Here is a 20,833-nt window from a genome sequence, read left to right as displayed (position 1 = left end):
TTAACAAGTAATATGATGAACACCTACCATGTCCCAGGCAATAACCACTACTCAGAAAGGAACTCTGTCAGGAGAAAATGTATGATCAAACTGGATGGCAAAAAATATGGCATTAATGACTTCAGTCAAAGTAGCAATGAAGAGTTGGGGCTTCTTTACCACCTTAAGTCATTTTCTTTCTTTCTTTTCTTTTCTTTTCTTTTTTTTCTTTTCTTTCTTTCTCTTTTAACCATTTTATTGTAGTATGGTTGACATACAAAGAGCTTTACATATTTAATGTATATAGCTCCGTGGGTTTGGGTATTAAGTATATACCCAAGAAATCATCACCATTATCAAGGCCATAAATATATTCATCACTTCCCAAAGTTTCCTCTCACCCCTATTATTATTATTTTGTGCTTGTGTGTGGTGAGAACAATTAACATAAGATCTACCCTCTTGGCAATTTTCAGTATGCAATATGGTATTGTTAGCAATAGGCCCTATACTGTGCAGGAGAACTACAATTTTCATTCTTGAGACACTCTGCATTTTTTTTTAGCTAGTTTTTGTGTTTTGTGGTTTGTTTTTGGTTTTTGGGTTTTTTTTGGCTTTCGTGTAAAAATTGTTTTTTTTATGATGTTGTGTCTTCTGAACAAGGAAAGTATTATTGAGGTATAAGACCTAACAACTTCTCTCAAGAATACAAACTTTATTGTTAGGAATAAAATACACCATGATATTCATCTTTTACGTAGCATTAAATTTGAAAAAACTGAAGAGGACATTTTCATTCTAAATTAATGGCTGTCATAATAACACATTTGACCTTTGACTCATTGTTCTGTAAGAGTTTGGTTGTAGACAACTCTTTTGGCATTTCTTTAACTGCTGCTATTGTAATATCAAGCTTGATGTTGTGTTGCTGATTGCTTGAAGTTCTGTTTAAATTTCTAGCTTTATTTTAAAATTCTTAAAAAAAAATTAAAAACCTCAAAGTCTATATAATTCCGTCAAAGGATTTTCCAGGTACCATGCTATTTTTCCATTACCATTTTCTTGATATTCGTTGTACATGTAATGATTTCAAAAATAGCTGAGACATAATCTTTAACTATTTTGAGTTTTAAAGCCTATTTAAAAAAAAAAAAGAACCTTCAACAATAATAGGTCTCTCCTCTCTTATGTAAGGAAAACATAATTAGTACTTCCAAGGCAACTGCCAAACTGAATCTAGAAATGAAAGAAAATGATTCATTTTATAATATTCTGAATGAAAAATAATGCTGAGGAAAAGAATAAAAAAAATCACGGAAGCCACCCCAAAAGACCAATTATCTTGCTTCAACCCAACAATATTTATTAATGCTCTCCTTCTGTCATTCCTTTCCACCTCCTTTTCTCTTTATTACCCTACATTCACATCATCTTTATCTTTCTCCTCTTCCACTCTCCTCCCCCAAAGGAAGTACAAATAATTTAGATTCTGTGATTTACCAGCTGTACCACACTGTATATTTTTCTCCAAATAGCTATTCTTCTTTCTAAAGCAATTTGCACCACTCCCTCCTCTCACTCCTTAGGAAAAGTTCCCCATATGTTATTCATTCATAGTTCTGTAAGCAAACTGGTCTAAAATGAAACTGTTAATTTCCTCATACCATATGTGCTGGGTCCTTTTTCCCCCCTAAGTACTTATTATAACACAGAATTGAAAAGTATCCATCTTAGATGTTATCTTATTCCAACTCATTGGTACATCAGAATCCACAGAAAAGCGACGTGAAGTAGTCCCTCACTCTGCTAGAACACACTAAGGATGGAGAATTTAATGCCTCCTAGAAGCTATCCATTAGATACTAGCCATCATTAGATTTGTTTTTTCTTAAAATTATATCAAAATACATTTCCCTATACATTTCTTGCTTTATTCATAGCTCTGTCCCTTGGAGATAGACAGGTGAAGACTAATTCCTCTTCTACATTTGTTTGAAAACTTAGGTCTTGCTACTTTTTCACTTCTCAGCCTTTTAAGATGTTTTACACATTTTCTCTCACTCTTGCAGTCAGTTTTACCGCACATCCATTTATCGTCTCTAAGTAGATTACCCTTTTAACAAAACTTTTGATTCCTTAGAATGTTATTCCCCCCCTTTTAAAACCACAGGCAGTATTGTTGCATCTGGCCTTTATATTTATTCTATAATAAGGAAAAAATTACCCTGCCTATCACCTTTGCACTAAGACTTAGCGTTTCAAATAAAATGACTTTATCATCAGTCCTCTCTGATGTTTCATGGTGTGCTCAGATGCATGGTATTTGTTCTCTTTATCAAAATAATATATTTTTTAATTCCCCTGCTGCTTGGCACTTATTATCATTCACTAGAATTTTGTTTTTTTATTTTGTCAAATGACAATGACACAGATTTTTATGGATTGTACCAGTAGTTTAGTGTTGTGATCTCAGACTAAATACATTAACTTCTGGCCTTGATTTCTTGAGACATATGGTCAAGAGGTTAACAGTACTGATAAGTTTTAAATTCATTCATATATTTTTACACACTGGTTTTTATTAAGCCCTATCAAGATGATACATAGGGCCACATATATTACAGAAATGTGATCATCTTCATCTCTTTTCTACACAATACCAGCAACTTTGAATCCAGGGTCATCTGACTGTCTTTTCTACAGGGATAACGTGAGCTGCTGATTGTCTAAACTTTCGTCTCATTGTGATTGAAAGTTAGTCTCATTTTTTCATAACTTTTTTCATAACTTTTGCTTGACATTGAAAGAAAAAAATTGTCAGTGAGAGAGCTTTTACATTTTTTAGAGAATAAGTCTGTGTTTTTGTTTCCTTAAAGGGAAGGAGTAGACAAGGAGAAAGGTAAGAAAGGCATTGAAGTGAAGTGGGGAGACGGTGGACTCACAGATGGCCAGCCAGAATTAATTCGACCTAAGTGACCTTTGACAAGTCATGTACATCTTTGGTCTTCTGTTTTGGCCTCTATACCATGGTACCAGTGCCTTAGATCAGTGTTTCCCAAGTGTGTTTTAAAATATTAATCTCATTACTGTGTCACATGAAAAGGTCACCTAAGTTTGGGAAATTCTACAACCTGTATCTCACCTCTCTTACAGATTCTCCGTGAACTTAAGTATATTAAAGGGTCAGTGAAGTTCTGTAGTCAGGGAACTAATTTAATTTGAATATTATAATCTTCAAACATACTTCATTATGCAGCCCTTTGCTTAAAGTGATGCTATAAAGCACCTAGAACTAGTGTTCAGTGGCGTATACTCTGGATGTGCTGTGTGCAAGTGACTCTTTTTTAATTTTTTTATTATGTTCATTTAGCCAGCATATAGTACATCATTAGTTTTTGATGTAGTGTTCAACGATTCATTGCATGTAACACCCAATGCTCATCACAACACGTGTGCTCCTTAATACCCATCACCCGGCTACCTGATCCCCCCCATTCCCCTCCCCTCTGAAACCCTCAGTTTGTTTCCCGGAGTCCATAGTCTCTCATGGTTCATCTCCCTCTCCGATTTCTTCCCATTCAGTTTTCCCTCCTTGCCCCTATGGTCCTCCGTGCCATTCCTTATGTTCCTCATATGAATGAAACCATATGATAATTGTCTTTCTCTGCTTGATTTATTTCACTTAGCGTAATCCCCTCCAGTTCCATCCATGTCGGTGCAAATGGTGGGTATTCATCCTTTCTGATGTCTGAGTAATATTCCATTGTATATATGAACCACATCTTCTTTATCCATTCATCTGTTGAAGGGCATCTCGGCTCCTTCCACAGTTTAGCTATTGTGGACATTGCTGCTATGAACATTGGGGTATATGTACCCCTTATGTATCTTTGGAGTAAATACCTAGTAGTGCAATTGCTGGGTCATAAGGTAGCTCTATTTTCAACTTTTTGAGGAACCTCCATACTGCTTTCCAGAGTGACTGCACCAGCTTGCATTCCCACCAACAGTGTAAGAGTGTTCCCCTTTCTCCACATCCTCGCCAACACTTGTTGTTTCCTGTCTTTTTAATTTTGGCCATTCTAACTGGTGTTATTTTTATTTCAAAATTAATATCCTATGGTAAGGACATTAAGTGGATTTAGGGAATGTGAGTGGAAACAGTACAATTTTCTGAATGAGTATTAGTTGTGAGCACCTAAATTATTCTTTTTGGTGATTTATAAAACTGCCTAGTTTCACCCAAATATTAATAAGAAAATCACCTTGAAGGCAATGCAGATATGTAGAAATTTCTGAATAATGAACAGGACTTGAAAGCACTTCCATTTGTTAGACTGACATTAGATGAGAACTGAAATGGGTAACGCCCTCTACACATGGCTCTTTCCTGCCACCAGCACACGCTTCCACGCGAAAGAGGTTTCCACCTGTAGCACCCACATGGTCCTCACTCCAGCCCCTGGGAGGTGGAGAGAGCAGTCAGTACTGTTACTCTTATTTTCCAAAAGAGAAAGTTGGAGCTCAGAGATAACAAAGGGATTTCCAATATGACATAACTAATAAATTGTGAAATTGACCTAGATTCAATGTCCTAATGCCACATTCCCTCCACCAGTTCACGCAACCCTTCTGGTTCTTAATCCTGCTCTCATATTTGAATCACATGGTAAGTTTTTGATCACTCTAGATGCCCAGGCCTCAATCAACCCTGAAGAATCAAATGAGAATCTCTGTGGAGGGCACCATGTTTCATTTTTTAAAAAAATGTTAAGTCTTCCAGGTGATTCCAATGTGTAGCCAGATTAAGAACCACAGTCCTACGTTGATCTAATCACATTCTAGCCTGTTCTGCAGCTGCTCCACTGCTTCTCCTGAGGGTGACCTTGGTGGTAACACTCATTCTATCAAACCAGTACAGCATCCTTTAGCATTTTCCAACAATGGGCTGAAAGACATTCAGAAATAGTTTACCCTTCAAACTTTGTCCCCTGCAGTTAGCGTACTTTCTGAAGCATCAGGGGGAAAAAATCTGGATAATTATTTCTTGGACTCGGTTGTAATTTTTCTCAAATGTAATAAAATTACAATGCAGTGCAATCCAGTGACATATCTTATTTGAGGGTTAAAGCCTTCCATTATGTTGTTTTCTATTTCTTTTGCTTATATTTGGTTTAACTCTGTTTATAGAATTTGCTCTATAGTTAATATATATATAGGTGCCTACCACAGAGCATGGTTTTAAAATGATTTTAATAACACATTCCACCAGTAAAACACAAAAAGTTGCCTCTAACATATGTATAGTTCCCTCCTTTATATTGCATACATATATCACTATGCTAATACATGATGCACATTTTAAAACATACATAAAAATAGAAAGATAAAAATATTAATAGAAGTTCAGATACGGAATTCTTCCAGTACCCAGTGGTTTGCCCTTGGGTTCATATTATATTGTCCATTGTGGTGACCACTGCTATAGAGGAAGCTGAAAAAGTCAATCAAAACATCATTGTTATTTGCTCTGTCTATATATGGAATAAAAAGTTAAGAAATTCATCAACGATTAATGGAGAAAGAAATTCACACTGTTGGAGGTTTGATCGTGTCCCTTATAACCTGATGTAACCCAGTGCTCCCATTCTGTACCAGCCTTTCATCCTTCTATCCCATGCCTGCCACAGAGTGAGTGTCCCATAAATGTGTGCTGTTTGTTGCAAGACCTTCATTTCTTATCCTTTCTGACTCAACACAAATGTAATCTAGAAACTCAACACAAATGCCTCATTCACCCTATAAATTAGGGAATTTTGATAGCTTTTCCTTTGGAATGTAGTTTTTAACATATTTATCTAATTGTTTCAACATTTATTAAGTGCCTGCTATTTATAGTGCATCAGTTGGGGGATTACAAAGATGAAAACACTCTAATTAGAGAGAGGGTGAATGGGTGAATGCTGAATGAGATACCGGCTTCCAGTTATGGAATGAATAAGTTAGGGGGGAATAAAAGGTACAGAATAAAGAATAAATAGTCAATGGGAGAGGAGCAAGATGGCAGAGGAGTAGGAGACCTAAATTTCGTCTGGTCCCAGGATTTCAGCTAGATAGGGATCAAACTATTCTGAACACCTACGAACTCAACAGGAGATCGAAGAAAAGAATAGCAGCAACTCTCTGAACAGAAAAGCGACCACTTTCTGGAAGGGAGGATATGCGGAGAAGTGAATCCGAGGCGATATTCGGGAAGACAGACGGCGGGGGAGAGGCCTCCATCTGCTGCCACTGGCAAGTGATAGAGCCGTGGAGCACAAAATCGGAACTTTTAGAAGTAGGCTCCGCTGAGGGACATCGCTCCAGTGGCTAAGTGGGGGGTGGAACTCTCACTGGGACAGTGTGGTCTCAGGACCCTCAGGGTCACAGAAAGACCGGGGGCTCCTGATTGTGGCAGAGCTCCCAGGTATCATGGAGTGGGGAAGCCAGCTGCAGAGATGGAGCCAAGGAGTGGGCTCTCAGCTCGGGGTTGCCATAAACCGTGATCCGCAGCACAGGCGGGCCACTGCTCCTCCAGCAGGGACCGAACAAGTGGCAGATCCGGGAGATTCCCCTTCCTCTCCCGGGAGGAGCAGATCGGGAGCGCACCGCAGGGATCTGCTGGATTTGGAGACTCCACACGGGGTCGGGTGCCAGATATAGGAACGTTCGGTCACAGACTGGGTGAGCACGGAGTGCAGCCGGAGACCAGGGAGATGGGAGTGATTGACTGCTTTTCTCTGGGGGGCTCAGTGAGGAGTGGGGCCCCGAGTTCTCGGCTCCTCCTCCGCGGCGGAGATTGGGAGGCCGCCATTTTCACTCTCATCCTCCAAAGCTGTACAGAAAGCTTTCAGAAAACAAAAGCTCCCAAGAGCAAACCCAAGCAGATTACTTACCCCGGGCCCAGAAAGGCAATTCCGCCTCTCGCAAAGACATTTGAGAACCACAGCAACGGGCCCCTCCCCCAGAAGATGAGCAAGAACAGCCAGCCAAGACCAAGTTTACTGATCAATGAGAATGGCAGAACTCCAGCACTACGGGAATACAGCACATAGAATTTATGGCTTTTTTCCCCGATTCTTTAGTCTTTCAAAGTTAATTTTTTTAATTTTCTTTTTTTTCTCTTTTTTTTTTTGAATTTTTCTTTTTCCCTTATTCAACCAACATCTTATCAATCCCTTTTTAAAAAATCTTTTTTATTTTTCATTTTTAGAGTCATATTCTATCGCTTCATAGTAGTTAACCTTATTTTTGGTGTATATATATATATATATATATAAAAAAAGTTGTTATCTCTTTAAAATTTTGGGATACAGTTTCTTCTAAAAGACCAAAATATACCCTAAATCTCTAGTGTATGGCTTTGTTCTAGTCTCCTGCCTGATCACATTCTCTCCCTTTGTGTTTTTTTTTTTAACTCCTTTCTTTTTGCAACCAGCTTCTTATCAATTCCTTTTATAAAATCTTTTATAATTTTCATCTTTACAGTCATATTCCATCCCTTCATCATATTTACCCTTATTTTTGTACATATATTGTTCTTTCTTTAAAATTTTGGGAAGCACTTTCTTCTAACAGACCAAAATACACCCAAAATCTAGTGTGTGGCACTGATCTATGCACCAGCCTGATCATATTTGATCATATTCTTTTTTTTCTTGATCTTTTTCTTTTACCTATTATTTTCTTTTTTCTTTCTCTCCCTTTTTTCCCAGTTTCAGGTCTCTTCTGATTTGGTTAGCATATATTTTTTTCTGGGGTCGTTGTTACACTGTTAGCAGTTTGTTCTCTCATTCATCTATTCTCCTCTGGACAAAATGACAAGATGGAAAAAATCACCTCAAAAAAAGAAAAAGAGGCAGTACCAACTGCCAGGGACCTAATCAATATGGACATTAGTAAGATGTCAGAACTAGAGTTCAGAATGACAATTTTAAGGATACTAGCTGAACTTGAAAAAAGCATGGAAGATATTAGAGAAACCCTTCCTGGAGAAATAAAAGAACTAAAATCTAACCAAGTCAAAATCAAAAAGGCTATTAATGAGGTGCAATCAAAAATGGAGGCTCTAACTGCTAGGATAAATGAGGCAGGAGAGAGAATTAGTGATATAGAAGACCAAATGATGGAAAATAAAGAAGCTGAGAAAAAGATAAACAACTACTGGATCATGAGGGCAGAATTCAAGAGAGAAGTGATACCATAAGACGAAACAATATTAGAATAATTGGGATCCCAGAAGAAGAAGAAAGAGAGAGAGGGGCAGAAGGTATAATGGAGCAAATTATAGCAGAGAACTTCCCTAATTTGGGGAAGGAAACAGGCATCAAAATCCAGGAGGCACAGAGAACCCCTCTCAAAATCAATAAAAATAGGTCAACACCCCGACATCTAATAGTAAAACTTATGAGTCTCAGAGACAAAGAGAAAATCCTGAAAGCAGCTTGGGACAAGAGATCTGTAACCTACAATGGTAGAAACATTAGATTGGCAACAAACCTATACACAGACACCTAGCAGGCCTGAAAGGACTGGCATGATATATTCAGAGCACTAAATGAGAAAAATATGCAGCCAAGAATACTCTATCGAGCTAGGCTGTCATTGAAAATAGAAGGAGAGATAAAAAGCTTCCAGGACAAACAAAAACTAAAGGAATTTGCAAACACGAAACCAGCCCTACAAGAAATCTTGAGAGGGGTCCTCTAAGCAAAGAGAGAGCCTAAAAGCAGCATAGACCAGAAAGGAACAGAGACAATATACAGTAACAGTCACCTTACAGGCAATACAATGGCACTAAATTCATATCTTTCAGTAGTTACCCTGAATGTAAATGGGCAAAATGCCCCAATCAAAAGACACAGGCTATCAGACTGGATTAAAAAACAAGACCCATCGATATGCTGTCTGCAAGAGACTCATTTTAGACCCAAAGGCACTCCCAGATTGAAAGTGAGGGGGTGAAAAACCATTTACCATGCTAATGGACACCAAAAGAAAGCTAGGGTGGCAATCCTTATATCAGACAAATTAGATTTTAAACCAAAGACTGTAATAAGAGATGAGGAAGGACACTATATCCTACTTAAAGGGTCTATCCAACAAGAAGATCTAACAATTGTAAATATCTATGCCCCTAACATGGGAGCAGCCAATTATATACGGCAATGAATAACAAAAGCAAAGAAACACATCAACAACAATACAGTAATAGTGGGGGACTTTAACACCCCCCTCACTGAAATGGACAGATCATCTAAGCAAAAGATCAACAAGGAAACAAAGACTTTAAATGACACATTGGACCAAATAGACTTCACAGACATATTCAGAACATTCCATCCCAAAGCAACAGAATACACATTCTTCTCTAGTGCCCATGGAACATTCTCCAGAATAGATCACACCTTAGGTCACAAATCAGGTCTCAACCGGTACCAAAAGATTGGGATCATTCCCTGCCAATTTTCAGACCCCAATGCTTTGAAACTAGAACTCAATCCCAAGAGGAAAGTCAGAAAGAACTCAAATACATGGAGGCATAAGAGCATCCTACTAAAGAATGAATGGGTCAACCAGGAAATTAAAGAAGAATTTTAAAAATTCATGGAAACCAATGAAAATGAAAAGACAACTGTTCAAAATCTTTGGGGTGAGCAAAGGCAGTCCTAAGAGGAAAGTATATAGTAATACAAGCCTTTTCCAAGAAACAAGAAAGTTCTCAAATATACAACCTAACCCTACACCTAAAGGAGCTGGAGAAAGAACAGCAAATAAAGCCTAAACCCAGCAGGAGAAGAGAAATCATAAAGATCAGAGCAGAAATCAAGGAAATAGAAACCAAAAGAACAGTGGAACAGATCAACGAAACTAGGAGCTGGTTCTTTGAAAGAATTAATAAGATTGATAAACCCCTGGCCAGACTTATCAAAAGGAAAAGAGAAATGACCCAAATAAATGAAATCATGAATGAAAGAGATCACAACCAACACCAAAGAAATACAAACAATTATAAAAACCTATTATGAGCAACTGTAGGCCAGCAAATTAGATAGTCTGGAAGAAATAATGCATTCCTAGAGATGTATCAACTACCAAAACTGAACCAGGAAGAAATAGAAAACCTGAACAGACCCATAACCACTAAGGAAATTGAAGCAGTCATCAAAAATCTCCCAACAAACAGAAGCTCAGGGCCAGATGGCTTCCCAGGGGAATGCTACCAAACATTTAAAGAATTAATACCTATTCTTCTGAAACTGTTCCAAAAAATAGACATGGAAGGAAAACTTCCAAACTCGTTTTATGAGGCCACCATTACCTTGATCCCAAAACCAGACAAAGACCCCATCCAAAAGGAGCATTACAGACCAATATCCTTGATGAACATGGATGCAAAAATTCTCACCAAAATACTAGCCAATAGGATCCAACAGTACTACATTAAAAGGGTCATTCACCACAACTAAGTGGGATTTATCCCTGGGCTGCAAGTTTGGTTCAACATCTGCAAATCAATCAATGTGATACAATACATTAATAAAAGAAAGAACAAGAACTGTATGATCCTCTCAATAGATGCAGAAAAAGCATTTGACAAAAGTACAGCATCCTTTGTTGATCAAAACTCCTCAGAGGATAGGGATAGAGGGTACATACCTCAATATCATAAAAGCCATCTATGAAAAACGCACAGCGAATATCATTCTCAATGGGGAATAACAGAGCTTTCCCCCTAAGGTCAAGAACACGGCAGGGATGTCCACTATCACCACTGCTATTCAACATAGTACTAGAAGTCCTAGCCACAGCAATCAGACAACAAAAAGAAATCAAAGGCATCCAAATTGGCAAAGAACTCAAATCTCACTCTTTGCAGATGATATGATACTTTATGTGGAAAACCCAAAAGACTCCACCCCAAAACTGCTAGAACTCATACAGGAGTTCAGTAAAGTGGCAGGATATAAAATCAATGCACAGAAATCAGTGGCATTCCTATACACCAACAACAAGACAGAAGAAAGAAATTAAGGAGTCAATCCCATTTACAATTGCACCCAAAACCATAAGATACCTAGGAATAAATCTAACCAAAGAGGCAAAGGATCTGTACTCAGAAAACTATAAAATACTCATGAAAGAAATAGAGGAAGACACAAAGAAATGGAAAAATGTTCCATGCTCATGGATTAGAAGAACACATATTGTGAAGATGTCAATGCTACCTAGAGCAATCTACACATTCAATGCAATCCCCATCAAAATACCATCCACTTTTTTCAAAGAAATGGAACAAATAATCCTAAAATTTGTATGGAACCAGAAAAGACCCTGAATAGCCAGAGGAATGTTGAAAAAGAAAAGCAAAGCTGGTGGCATCACAATTCCTGACTGCCAGCTCTATTACAAAGCTGTCATCATCAAGACAGTATGGTACTGGCACAAAAACAGACACATAGATCAATGGAACAGAATAGAGAGCCCAGAAATGGACCCTCAACTCTATGGTCAACTAATCTTTGACAAAGCAGGAAAGAATGTCCAATGGCAAAAAGACAGTCTCTTCAACAAATGGTGTTGGGAAAATCGGACAGCCACACGCAGAAGAATGAAACTGGACCATTTCCTTACACCACACACAAAAATAGACTCCAAATGGTTGAAAGACCTCAGTGTGAGACAGGAGTCCATCAGAATCATAAAGGAGAACACAGGCAGCAACCTGTTCGACCTCAGCTGCAGCAACTTCTTCCTAGAAACATTGCCAGAGGCAAGGGAAGCAAGGGCAAAAATGAACTATTGGGACTTCATCAAGATAATAAGCTTTTGCACAGCAAAAGAAACAGTCATAAAAACCAAAAGACAACTGACAGAATGGGAGAAGATATTTGCAAATGACATATCAGATAAAAGGCTAGTAGCCAAAATCTATAAAGAACTTATCAAACTCAACACCCAAAGGACAAATGATCCAGTCAAGAAATGGGCAGAAGACATAACCAGACATTTTTCCAAAGAAGACATCCGAATGGCCAACAGACACATGAAAAAGTGCTCAACATCACTTGGCATCAGGGAAATCCAAAGCAAAACCTCAATGAGATATCACCTCACACCAGTCAGAATGGCTAAAATGAACAAGTCAGGAAACGACAGATGTTGGCGGGGATGCGGATAAAAGGAACCCTCCTACACTGTTGGTGGGAATGCAAGCTGGTGCAGCCACTCTGGAAAACAGTATGGAGGTTCCTCAAAATTTGAAAATACAGCTACCATACGATCCAGCAATTGCAATACTGGGTATTTAACCCGAAGATACTAATGTAGTGATCCAAAGGGCTATGTGCACCCTGATGTTTATAGCAGCAGTGTCCACAATAGCCAAACTGTGGAAACAGCCAAGATGTCCATCGACAGATGAATGGATAAAGAAGATGTGGTATGTATATATATATATATATATATATATATATATATATATATATATATATACACACAATGGAATATTATGCAGCCATCAAAAGGAATGAAATCTTGCCATTTGCAACGACATGGATGGAACTGGAGGGTGTTATGCTGAGCGAAATAAGTCAATCAGAGAAAGACATGTATCATATGACCTCACTGATATGAGGAATTCTTAATCTCAGGAAACAAACTGAGGGTTGCTGGAGTGGTGGGGGGTGGGAAGGATGGGGTGGCTGGGTGATAGACATTGGGGAGGGTATGGGCCATGATGAGCACTGTGAATTATGTAAGACTATTGAAAACCAGACCTGTACCTCTGAAACAAATAATATATGTTAAAAAAAAAAAAAGCAGGAAGGGAAAAATGAAGAGGGGGAAATCAGAGGGGGAGACGAACTATGAGAGACTGTGGACTCTGAGAAACAAACTGAGGGTTCTAGAGGGGAGGGGGGTGGGGGGATGGGTCAGCCTGGTGATGGGTATTAAAGAGGGCATGTACTGAATGGAGCACTGGGTGTTATACGCGAACAATGAATCATGGAACACTACATCAAAAACTAATGATGTAATGTATGGTGATTAACATAACATAATAAAATTTTTAAAAAATGTAAAAAAAAAAAAAAAGAATATATAGTCAATTATATTGTAATAGTGTTGCATGGTGACAGATGGTAGCTACACTTGTGGTGAGCAAAGCCTCATGCACAAACTTGTTGAATCGCTATGTTGTACACCTGAAAATAATGTAACATTGTATGTTAACTACTCAACACACACACACACAAAAAAAGACAATCTAATCATTGCCCTTTAGAAGATCAGTCCTTGAACATGGAAGAGGCATTGCAAGAGTAAGTGTTGTAGAAGATAGGAGTGGTCATTTTCACACAAGGAGCTATTTTCAGCAACAGGATCACCAAAAACATTGTATCTGATGTTTGATGACTATTTGTATACTGCTCTATCTTATACAGTGTCTTTTCATGTTCATGGTATCTCTCCTTTCTCCTAAATACAAGTAAATCAACAAATAAATCAGTATTATCCCTATTTTGCATATAAGGAAGTTTTAATGCTCAATAAATACGTTAACTGACCAAAATTCATGAATCTAGGAATTGAAACCAGATGTGATGCTACATTTAAAATTTACTCTCATTATGCCAAGTTACGTTCATTTCTAGAAACATCTAGGATTAAAATATGGCAATTATTTCTAAAAGAATTAAATCAATTCACTGGCCATGAGAACCAAGTTCCTTCTCCATTCCAATTTTCCACCACTCATAAGATCTTGCTATTTGTGCTTCCTAATGAAGCCACTGCACTTTGTTTCTGTTCTTTTTTTTTTTTTTTAAGATTTATTTATTTGAGAGAGTGGATGGGGGGCAAAGGGGGAGAGAGTCTTAAATAGACTCCATGCTGAGCATGGAGCCCAACATGGGGCTTGATCTCACGACCCTGAGCTCATGACCCTGACATCACGACCTGAGCTGAAACCAAAAGTCAGGCACTTAACTGACTGCCACCCAGGCTCCCGACTTTGTTTCTGTTCTTATTTGAAGTTTTTTTTTCTTGTTCTTTTAAAATATAGAATTAATTTGGTTCTAACCATAACTAATGCATGATCATTGCTGAAAAGATGAAAAATAAGAAACTATTATCCAAAGATAACTATTATTGTTTCGTATTTATTTATAGTTACTGTTTTTAAAATAAATTTATTATAGCCATGAATTGCAGTGTACTGCAGGGATTTTAGTCTTTGGTTTATGCATATTCATTTTCATATCATTGACATTAGCACATTAGATTGGTCTCCCTTTTTAATTTTTTAAAATTTTGTTAGGTTTTTTAAATTTTATTTCCAGAATAGTTAAGACACAGTGTTACATTAGTTTTAGATGTACAATACAGTGATTCAACAATTCTATCCATTACTTAGTGCTCCTTTTTAATTCATCTTATCTAGTGATCAACAACTTTGTCTCCTTAAAAAGTTAACTTTGGAGTTTGTGATTTTTTTTTTTTACAGTGTTTGTAGAGTTCCCACATTTCCTTGTACTGTGTCTTAGGTAGTATTTATGTCCACCTCCTAGTTTGTGCCACCATGTTGGTATTCCTGAATAAATACGGAAAGCTCAGCATTTCACCATCTGTACATCACCCATTCCTCTTTATTACCACTCTCCTGCTGCCACACCTTCCACCTTTGTCCCATCACATATCATTTAGCTTGCACTCATTTGATTCCCACAACACTGACCCTGCTCCCTTCTTGCAGGTTTTTTGGCACCTCTTTCTTCAGCGAGTTTGCCCTCCTTTGTCTCTGTATCATGCTCAAATTCAGTGCTCCCTTTTCTGTTGTAGAAAATGAGTCCTGTCATCTCTAACCTCTCTGCTTGGCCTCAGTCCTTCATCCTATTGCAAACATATGGCCAGGCAGCACACATGCCCCTCTCCGTGTAGTGCACCCACAGAAACACTGCATTCAGATGCACACAATTTTTTTTCTGAAATCAGGCCAGTTGTTCAGTGTTCACCATTATACGCAGATACTTGATGCAAAAGAAAAAAGACAATAAAAAACAATGACAAGAGCAACTAGCCAATCAGTGTAATGTCCCTTCTCTCTGTGTACAATCAGCTCCAGCTGTAGGCCCTTTATCTTGAGAGTTCATAGGATAATGCACACACATAATTAACCCAAATAAACCCACTTTCGTTGAAAACATTTTGAAGACTTCAGCACAAAAGAGCACTTTTTGGTCCAGATCCTGTACTATTCTGAATTTTTAAAAAGACCACACAGAAGCCTCATCAACAGTACCCTAATTAAACTCATCAGTTCACAGATGTTTACAGGAAAATGCTCAGCAAAAAATTTCACCAAGAATTCCTGTTTCCTGAGAAGAGAGATGTATGATGACAATAGTAGTAGTAATAAGAGCTAACATTAATAAGTATTTTAATGTTCCTGCCACTTTACTTAGATTAATACATTTACATCAATAACTCTTTAAGGTAGCAATTATTATCATACCTATTTTACAGATGCCAAAACTGAGGCTAAGAAGATTAAGTTGTCCAAATTAACACAATTAGGAAGAGCTGGGACCAGGATCCTGGTCTGCATGACTCAAAAGCATGTGCTCTAAATCACTATGTTCTGTTGCCAATATCGTGCCACCTGTTCCAAAACTAAAATCTGTGTCAATGTCCCAACACTTTGTAGTCACCAAATAAAAACCAACTGAAATACCATTATTATAAACCACCATTATCCCCACTTCTATACTCTACCCTTTGCTCAACTTCTACTTTCTGGTCTAAAGAGTTCTCTGGTGGGATCTGAGAATCTGCATGCAAAGCATTCTCAGTAAACATGCTTGAAGCTTGAAGTGTGTCTTACTAGAATATGAGATTTAAGGGAGCTGGGGACCTTCTCTATCTGAAAAAGGAATACAGATGAGTGGTCAAAAGCCTGGTCTCTGGATCCAAACTGCTTGCTTTTAATCTGTTTCTACCACTATTAGATCAATGACTTTGGGCGAGTTTCTTAACCTCTTGGAGGCACGCCTTTCTAATCTGTAAAGTGAAAGTAATTATATTAGCTACCACACAAGTTATTGTGAGGTTCTATTGTGTTAATGTGTGTAAATGACTTAGAATAGTTCCCCGTGTAATATAGGCTACATAAGTTTCTGCTATGGTTATAATTTTCTTTCTTACTATTTATTACTGTATCTCTAATATGTAGAACCATGACTTATACATAATAGGTATGCATTTGACCAATGGATGAACATGTGCTAGACACTGGAAATACAGAAGGATGTAAGAGAATGTCTCTTGTCTAGAAGAGAACTATAGGAACCAGTGGAAAAGTTTATAGCTTAATGGAGAGTTCATGATCAGCATTCATACACATCAGTCAGGTCCAGTTCCCTCCATTTCTGGGGTCCCTAACTTGGGCTAAACCATCAAGGATTAATTGGCACATGGAATTTATAGAACATGAGACAAAAAGAAAAAAAAAAAAAAATGTTGCAAGGTATTCTGTGACTAAAGCTCTAATTAAATAGTCCAGAGAATAGGGGATCCAATCTAATGCTCTTTGGCACATTTATTTTAATTCTGCATCATTTCAGCAGAAATTAACTAAAGAATCACTCCATTAAAACAATAGTAGCCAAATAAGAATAAATTAGGTATTTAAAATACTTTGTAAATATTTTAAAACCATCTAAGAGAAGAGCTGCAGAGCTTCCACTATAATGCCACTGCCACGAAGTAAAAATTGCACTTGCATTAGGCTCTTCTGTCCAGTAAAAAGGAGTTGCTGTTGAAGTGGATGGGAATAGGGTACCCTTGAACTTGTTCACCTGCAAAGCCCTGTTTTCCAATATTAACCTTAGAAAATCAACTTGTTAAATAACATTTTGATGGGAACAATTTTTATTTATTTTTATTCTTTTAGAGGGCGGGGGAGAGAGAGCATGCAATAGTGAGAGAGAGAATCTTAAACAGGTTCCATGCCCAGCAGGGAGCCCAACATGGGGCTCAATCTCATGACCCTGAGATCATGACTTGAGCTGAAATCAAGAGTCGGAGGCTTAACTGACTGAGCCACCCAGGCCCCCAGATGGGAAAAATTTTTAAAGTGAAAAAAACAAAAACAAAAACAAAACAAGTTTGGTGTAACTGTAGGAAAATTGGGGCTCTCATATAATGTTTGTATAAGAGTAAACTTGTTCCTCTCTCCATAGGGCACTTTAAGAATAGGTATCAGAAGGCTTATAATATTCATATAGTTTGGTCCAACAATTCCACTTGTATGATTTATCCCAAAGAAATCATCAGAGTTGTGTGCAAATACAGAAAAAAGTTTACTGCAACATTATTTATTGTAGAAAAAATTAGAAGCAAACTAAACATGCTTTAGTAAGAGATTGGTTAAAGTATTACATTACAACCATGCAACACAATGCTCTATGGGAAACAAAGTCATGTTGTTGCTGTATGCTATAATATGGACCAACAGTCACTCTAGATTTAAAAAGCAGGTTCCAAAACAATATGTACAATATGGTCACTATTACTTAAAGAAATATATCCCAAATAGAGAGACTTTGGTTAGTTTTTATTCTTTTTTTTTTTTTTTTAGTTCAATGAGTTTGTAATTGGAAAAACCATAGCATAAGAAGAGAGACATTTGACCCCTCCTTTCTTTTTTCCACAAATAGTATTCTGATTTGCATTATGATACATTGCTTTCTCATAGAAAAAGACAGAAGCAACTTTGTTTTGTTAGCATCAACAGCTTATCTGCTTTTGCTAATGCCATAAATCCATCTTTTCTATCAAAGTATGATGTAGATACTGGATTGTAATCATTGCTATTTAATCTTTAAATAATTCTGTATATCCTTTTGCCTGTTTCTTTTCACCTGCATAGATTTGACTCTAATATTGAATATTATTTTTCTTTCAGGTAAACAACTACAGTTTAGAAGAAGTGACGCATGAAGAGGCAGTCGCAATATTGAAGAACACATCCGATGTCGTTTATCTAAAAGTTGGCAAGCCCACCACCATTTATATGACTGATCCTTATGGTCCACCTGATATTACTCACTGTAAGTGCCATGTTCAGTGTCCCTCTGCCAGGTGTATAAAATTGGAATTCTGCAAAATTTGGCAAAGTACTCTGTTTGCCTCTTCGCTCTTGTTTAACCTGTGGGAATAGTTCCAAGGGATGCTGTGCTGCACTCCTTGGTTTGAAGGTGGGACACCCTGATGGGTTAGAAAGTCCGCCATTTAAGAAAGGCTTAATGAGGTATGTCATGGACAGTGTGATTACAGTAACGTAAGAGCAACACCTTTTTAAAGGCTATTTCTCAAGCCCCTAAAACATGATAGCTCTCATGCCATAGTATTCCCCCTTCCTACTTCAAACCTATATAGTAGCAAATGAAGAAAGAGAAAGACTGGCAAAATAGACCTCTGCTCCCTCCTGGGGGAGAGGATCTTGCACTTGAATGGTGGCATTATGATCCTCAATCACCATCACCATAGCTCTTATCTTTACCTGAATATTATATTGGCAGGGAAGCCAGGGAAAGCTCTCAGTCACTATGGCAGTAGAATTGAGTTGTGGGTGGGGGTTTCTAGGCCAACTAACTATGAGATGCTGTGTTGAGTCCTATAAAATCCACTCCTACATAAGCCCCATGTTTCCTTCTCTTATTAATAGGTCAGCAAGAACTTTAAGGTTCTGTCTCTGGGGACTAGATTCAGAAGCAATTTTTTTTTTTTCTGTGAGTTTAAGGGACAGTTTTGTCAAAATCAGTAAGCTTGCTCATTCTGGAATTTTGAGAAACCAGTTTGTGAGATTGGGAACTCAGAATATCTTCAGGACCTGCCATTAATTAGTACTCCAGTCTTAAGCAAGTCACTTAATGTCTCTTAGATTTAGATGTTTCTCTTGAGAGAAATTTAAAGGTTAAATAATTTTGTTACCCGCCCATTACGTTAGCTATTGCTTTTCTTAATGATGATTCAAAAATGACTTGCCCCCAAAATACATATTTTTCCAAGCATGTGGTAAGCTGAGATCAGCCTTACCTTAGGATATGAAAGAATTTTAACTTTCAAAGTTTTCCAAACTCGATGAATTTAGAAAAATCAGCTTTGAGACTCTGAGCAACTTCATGAAGGATATATAAGGTCAACGTTAAAGAGATAAAAGCAAGAAAACAAAGCTTGCTATTCAATTCAAAAAATATATATTGAGTAACCTCAATATGTATGACACCTTATAAGGTAATATGTGGGATACAAAGGAAATGCGATCATGGCCTTTATTGGAAGAAAGGCTAATTCAGATATAAGAATAACAGCAGTATTTGGCAACATAAGAGGGATGTACATGCCATGGAAGTGGTAAAAGTAAATGTGCTTTGGGGACTCAAAGGAAAGGGATACTACCATCTTTGGACAATCATAAAACTCTTTATGGAAAGGGTGACATTTGAATTGTATCTTAAAGACTGGAAGAAATTTCAGTATCAAAGATGTGTTAAGAGACAGAAATTGTAGGTAACTGATGAAAGTACAAATATTGGGAAGAGTTGTCTTTGTTGGAGGACTGTAGGATATGTGTAAGTGGGATATTGAAATGGATCAGTCTGGTAAGGATGACAAAAGGAAGTTTATATTCAGTACAGTAGCAGCAATAGGGAACACTTAAGCAGGAGAACAGCATTATCAGAGTTGGATTTCTCAGTCTATAAAATGGATTTCTAGAGAGGGGTGGGAGGCAGGAGACCCAGGCCGGAGGGGTTTTTATACATTCAAAAGGGAGAAAGGGAGATGAATTCCTGTGGAGGACTAGAAAAGAAAGGCCAGAATCCTTGGCCTTTCTTGGGTGGTAGTACAGCATCTTTGGGGATTAAAGTCTTATATAAGAACTTGCTCCGGGGCGCCTGGGTGCCTCAGTCGTTAAGTGTCTGCCTTCGGCTCAGGTCATGATCCCAGGGTCCTGGGATCGAGCCCCGCGTCGGGCTCCCTGCTCCACGGGAAGCCTGCTTCTCCTTCTTCTGCTCCCCCTGCTTGTGTTTCCTCTCTCACTGTCTCTCTCTGTCAAATAAATACATAAAATCTTTAAAAAAAAAATTGTTAAAAAAAAAAAAGAAAAGAACTTGCTCCTAGGAGCCTTCTAGATTTGATGATTGAATATTAATTATATGAAAAGAATGTGAGCTCTGCAATTAGAAAGCTAACATTTTTATTTCAATAGAAAATTAATCATCTTTCTGAAAATACATGTGCTGGGTCTCTCCTCCAATTCTTCTCTTCACCTAATTATACAAACTGGGTTTATAGATATAAATGTTATTCCATCTTTCTAATCCTAAAGGTCACCATGTGCTTGTACATATTAAATGCAAACAGACAGTAACTCCTCCCTCTTGGGAGGCAAGAAAATCCTCGGCATGTAGCAAAGTCTTCCTATTTTTAACAGAACTATAGCATGACACATTGAGTCACCCACATAACAGGTTTCTTCTCTTTTCTCTTTTTCGCCCCTTAGCTTATTCTCCACCAATGGAAAACCATCTACTGTCTGGCAACAATGGAACTTTAGAATATAAAACTTCCCTGCCGCCCATCTCTCCAGGAAGGTACTCACCGATTCCAAAGCACATGCTTGTTGAAGACGATTACACCAGGTCAGATGTGCTTATTGGTTAATTGGATTTGTGATCATTCCTGGGAAGAAACGGCATTTGCCTAACATGTCAGCCATTGCTTTGGGGGTTAACAAAAGTTTCTGAGC

At 37.8% G+C, this 20,833-nt stretch overlaps 1 protein-coding gene across 26 annotated transcripts in view; it reads left to right on the top strand.

Moving 5' to 3' along the window:
• DLG2 (discs large MAGUK scaffold protein 2) overlaps nt 1–20,833 on the top strand; it is a 1,693,368-nt gene that overhangs the window by 1,201,413 nt on the left and 471,122 nt on the right. For all 26 annotated transcript variants that reach the window (XM_032393577.1, XM_032393569.1, XM_032393582.1 and 23 more), the window contains 2 exons: nt 17,987–18,131; nt 20,588–20,726. In XM_032393577.1, the coding sequence (XP_032249468.1) occupies nt 17,987–18,131; nt 20,588–20,726 (284 nt within the window). The remainder of the gene's footprint in view (nt 1–17,986; nt 18,132–20,587; nt 20,727–20,833) is intronic.

Source organism: Phoca vitulina, unplaced genomic scaffold, assembly GCF_004348235.1.
Source record: "Phoca vitulina isolate PV1807 unplaced genomic scaffold, GSC_HSeal_1.0 scaffold74, whole genome shotgun sequence".
Lineage (NCBI taxonomy): Eukaryota > Metazoa > Chordata > Mammalia > Carnivora > Phocidae > Phoca > Phoca vitulina.
Note: the sequence above shows the minus strand (reverse complement) of the source record. Positions and strands in the feature narration are given on the sequence as shown.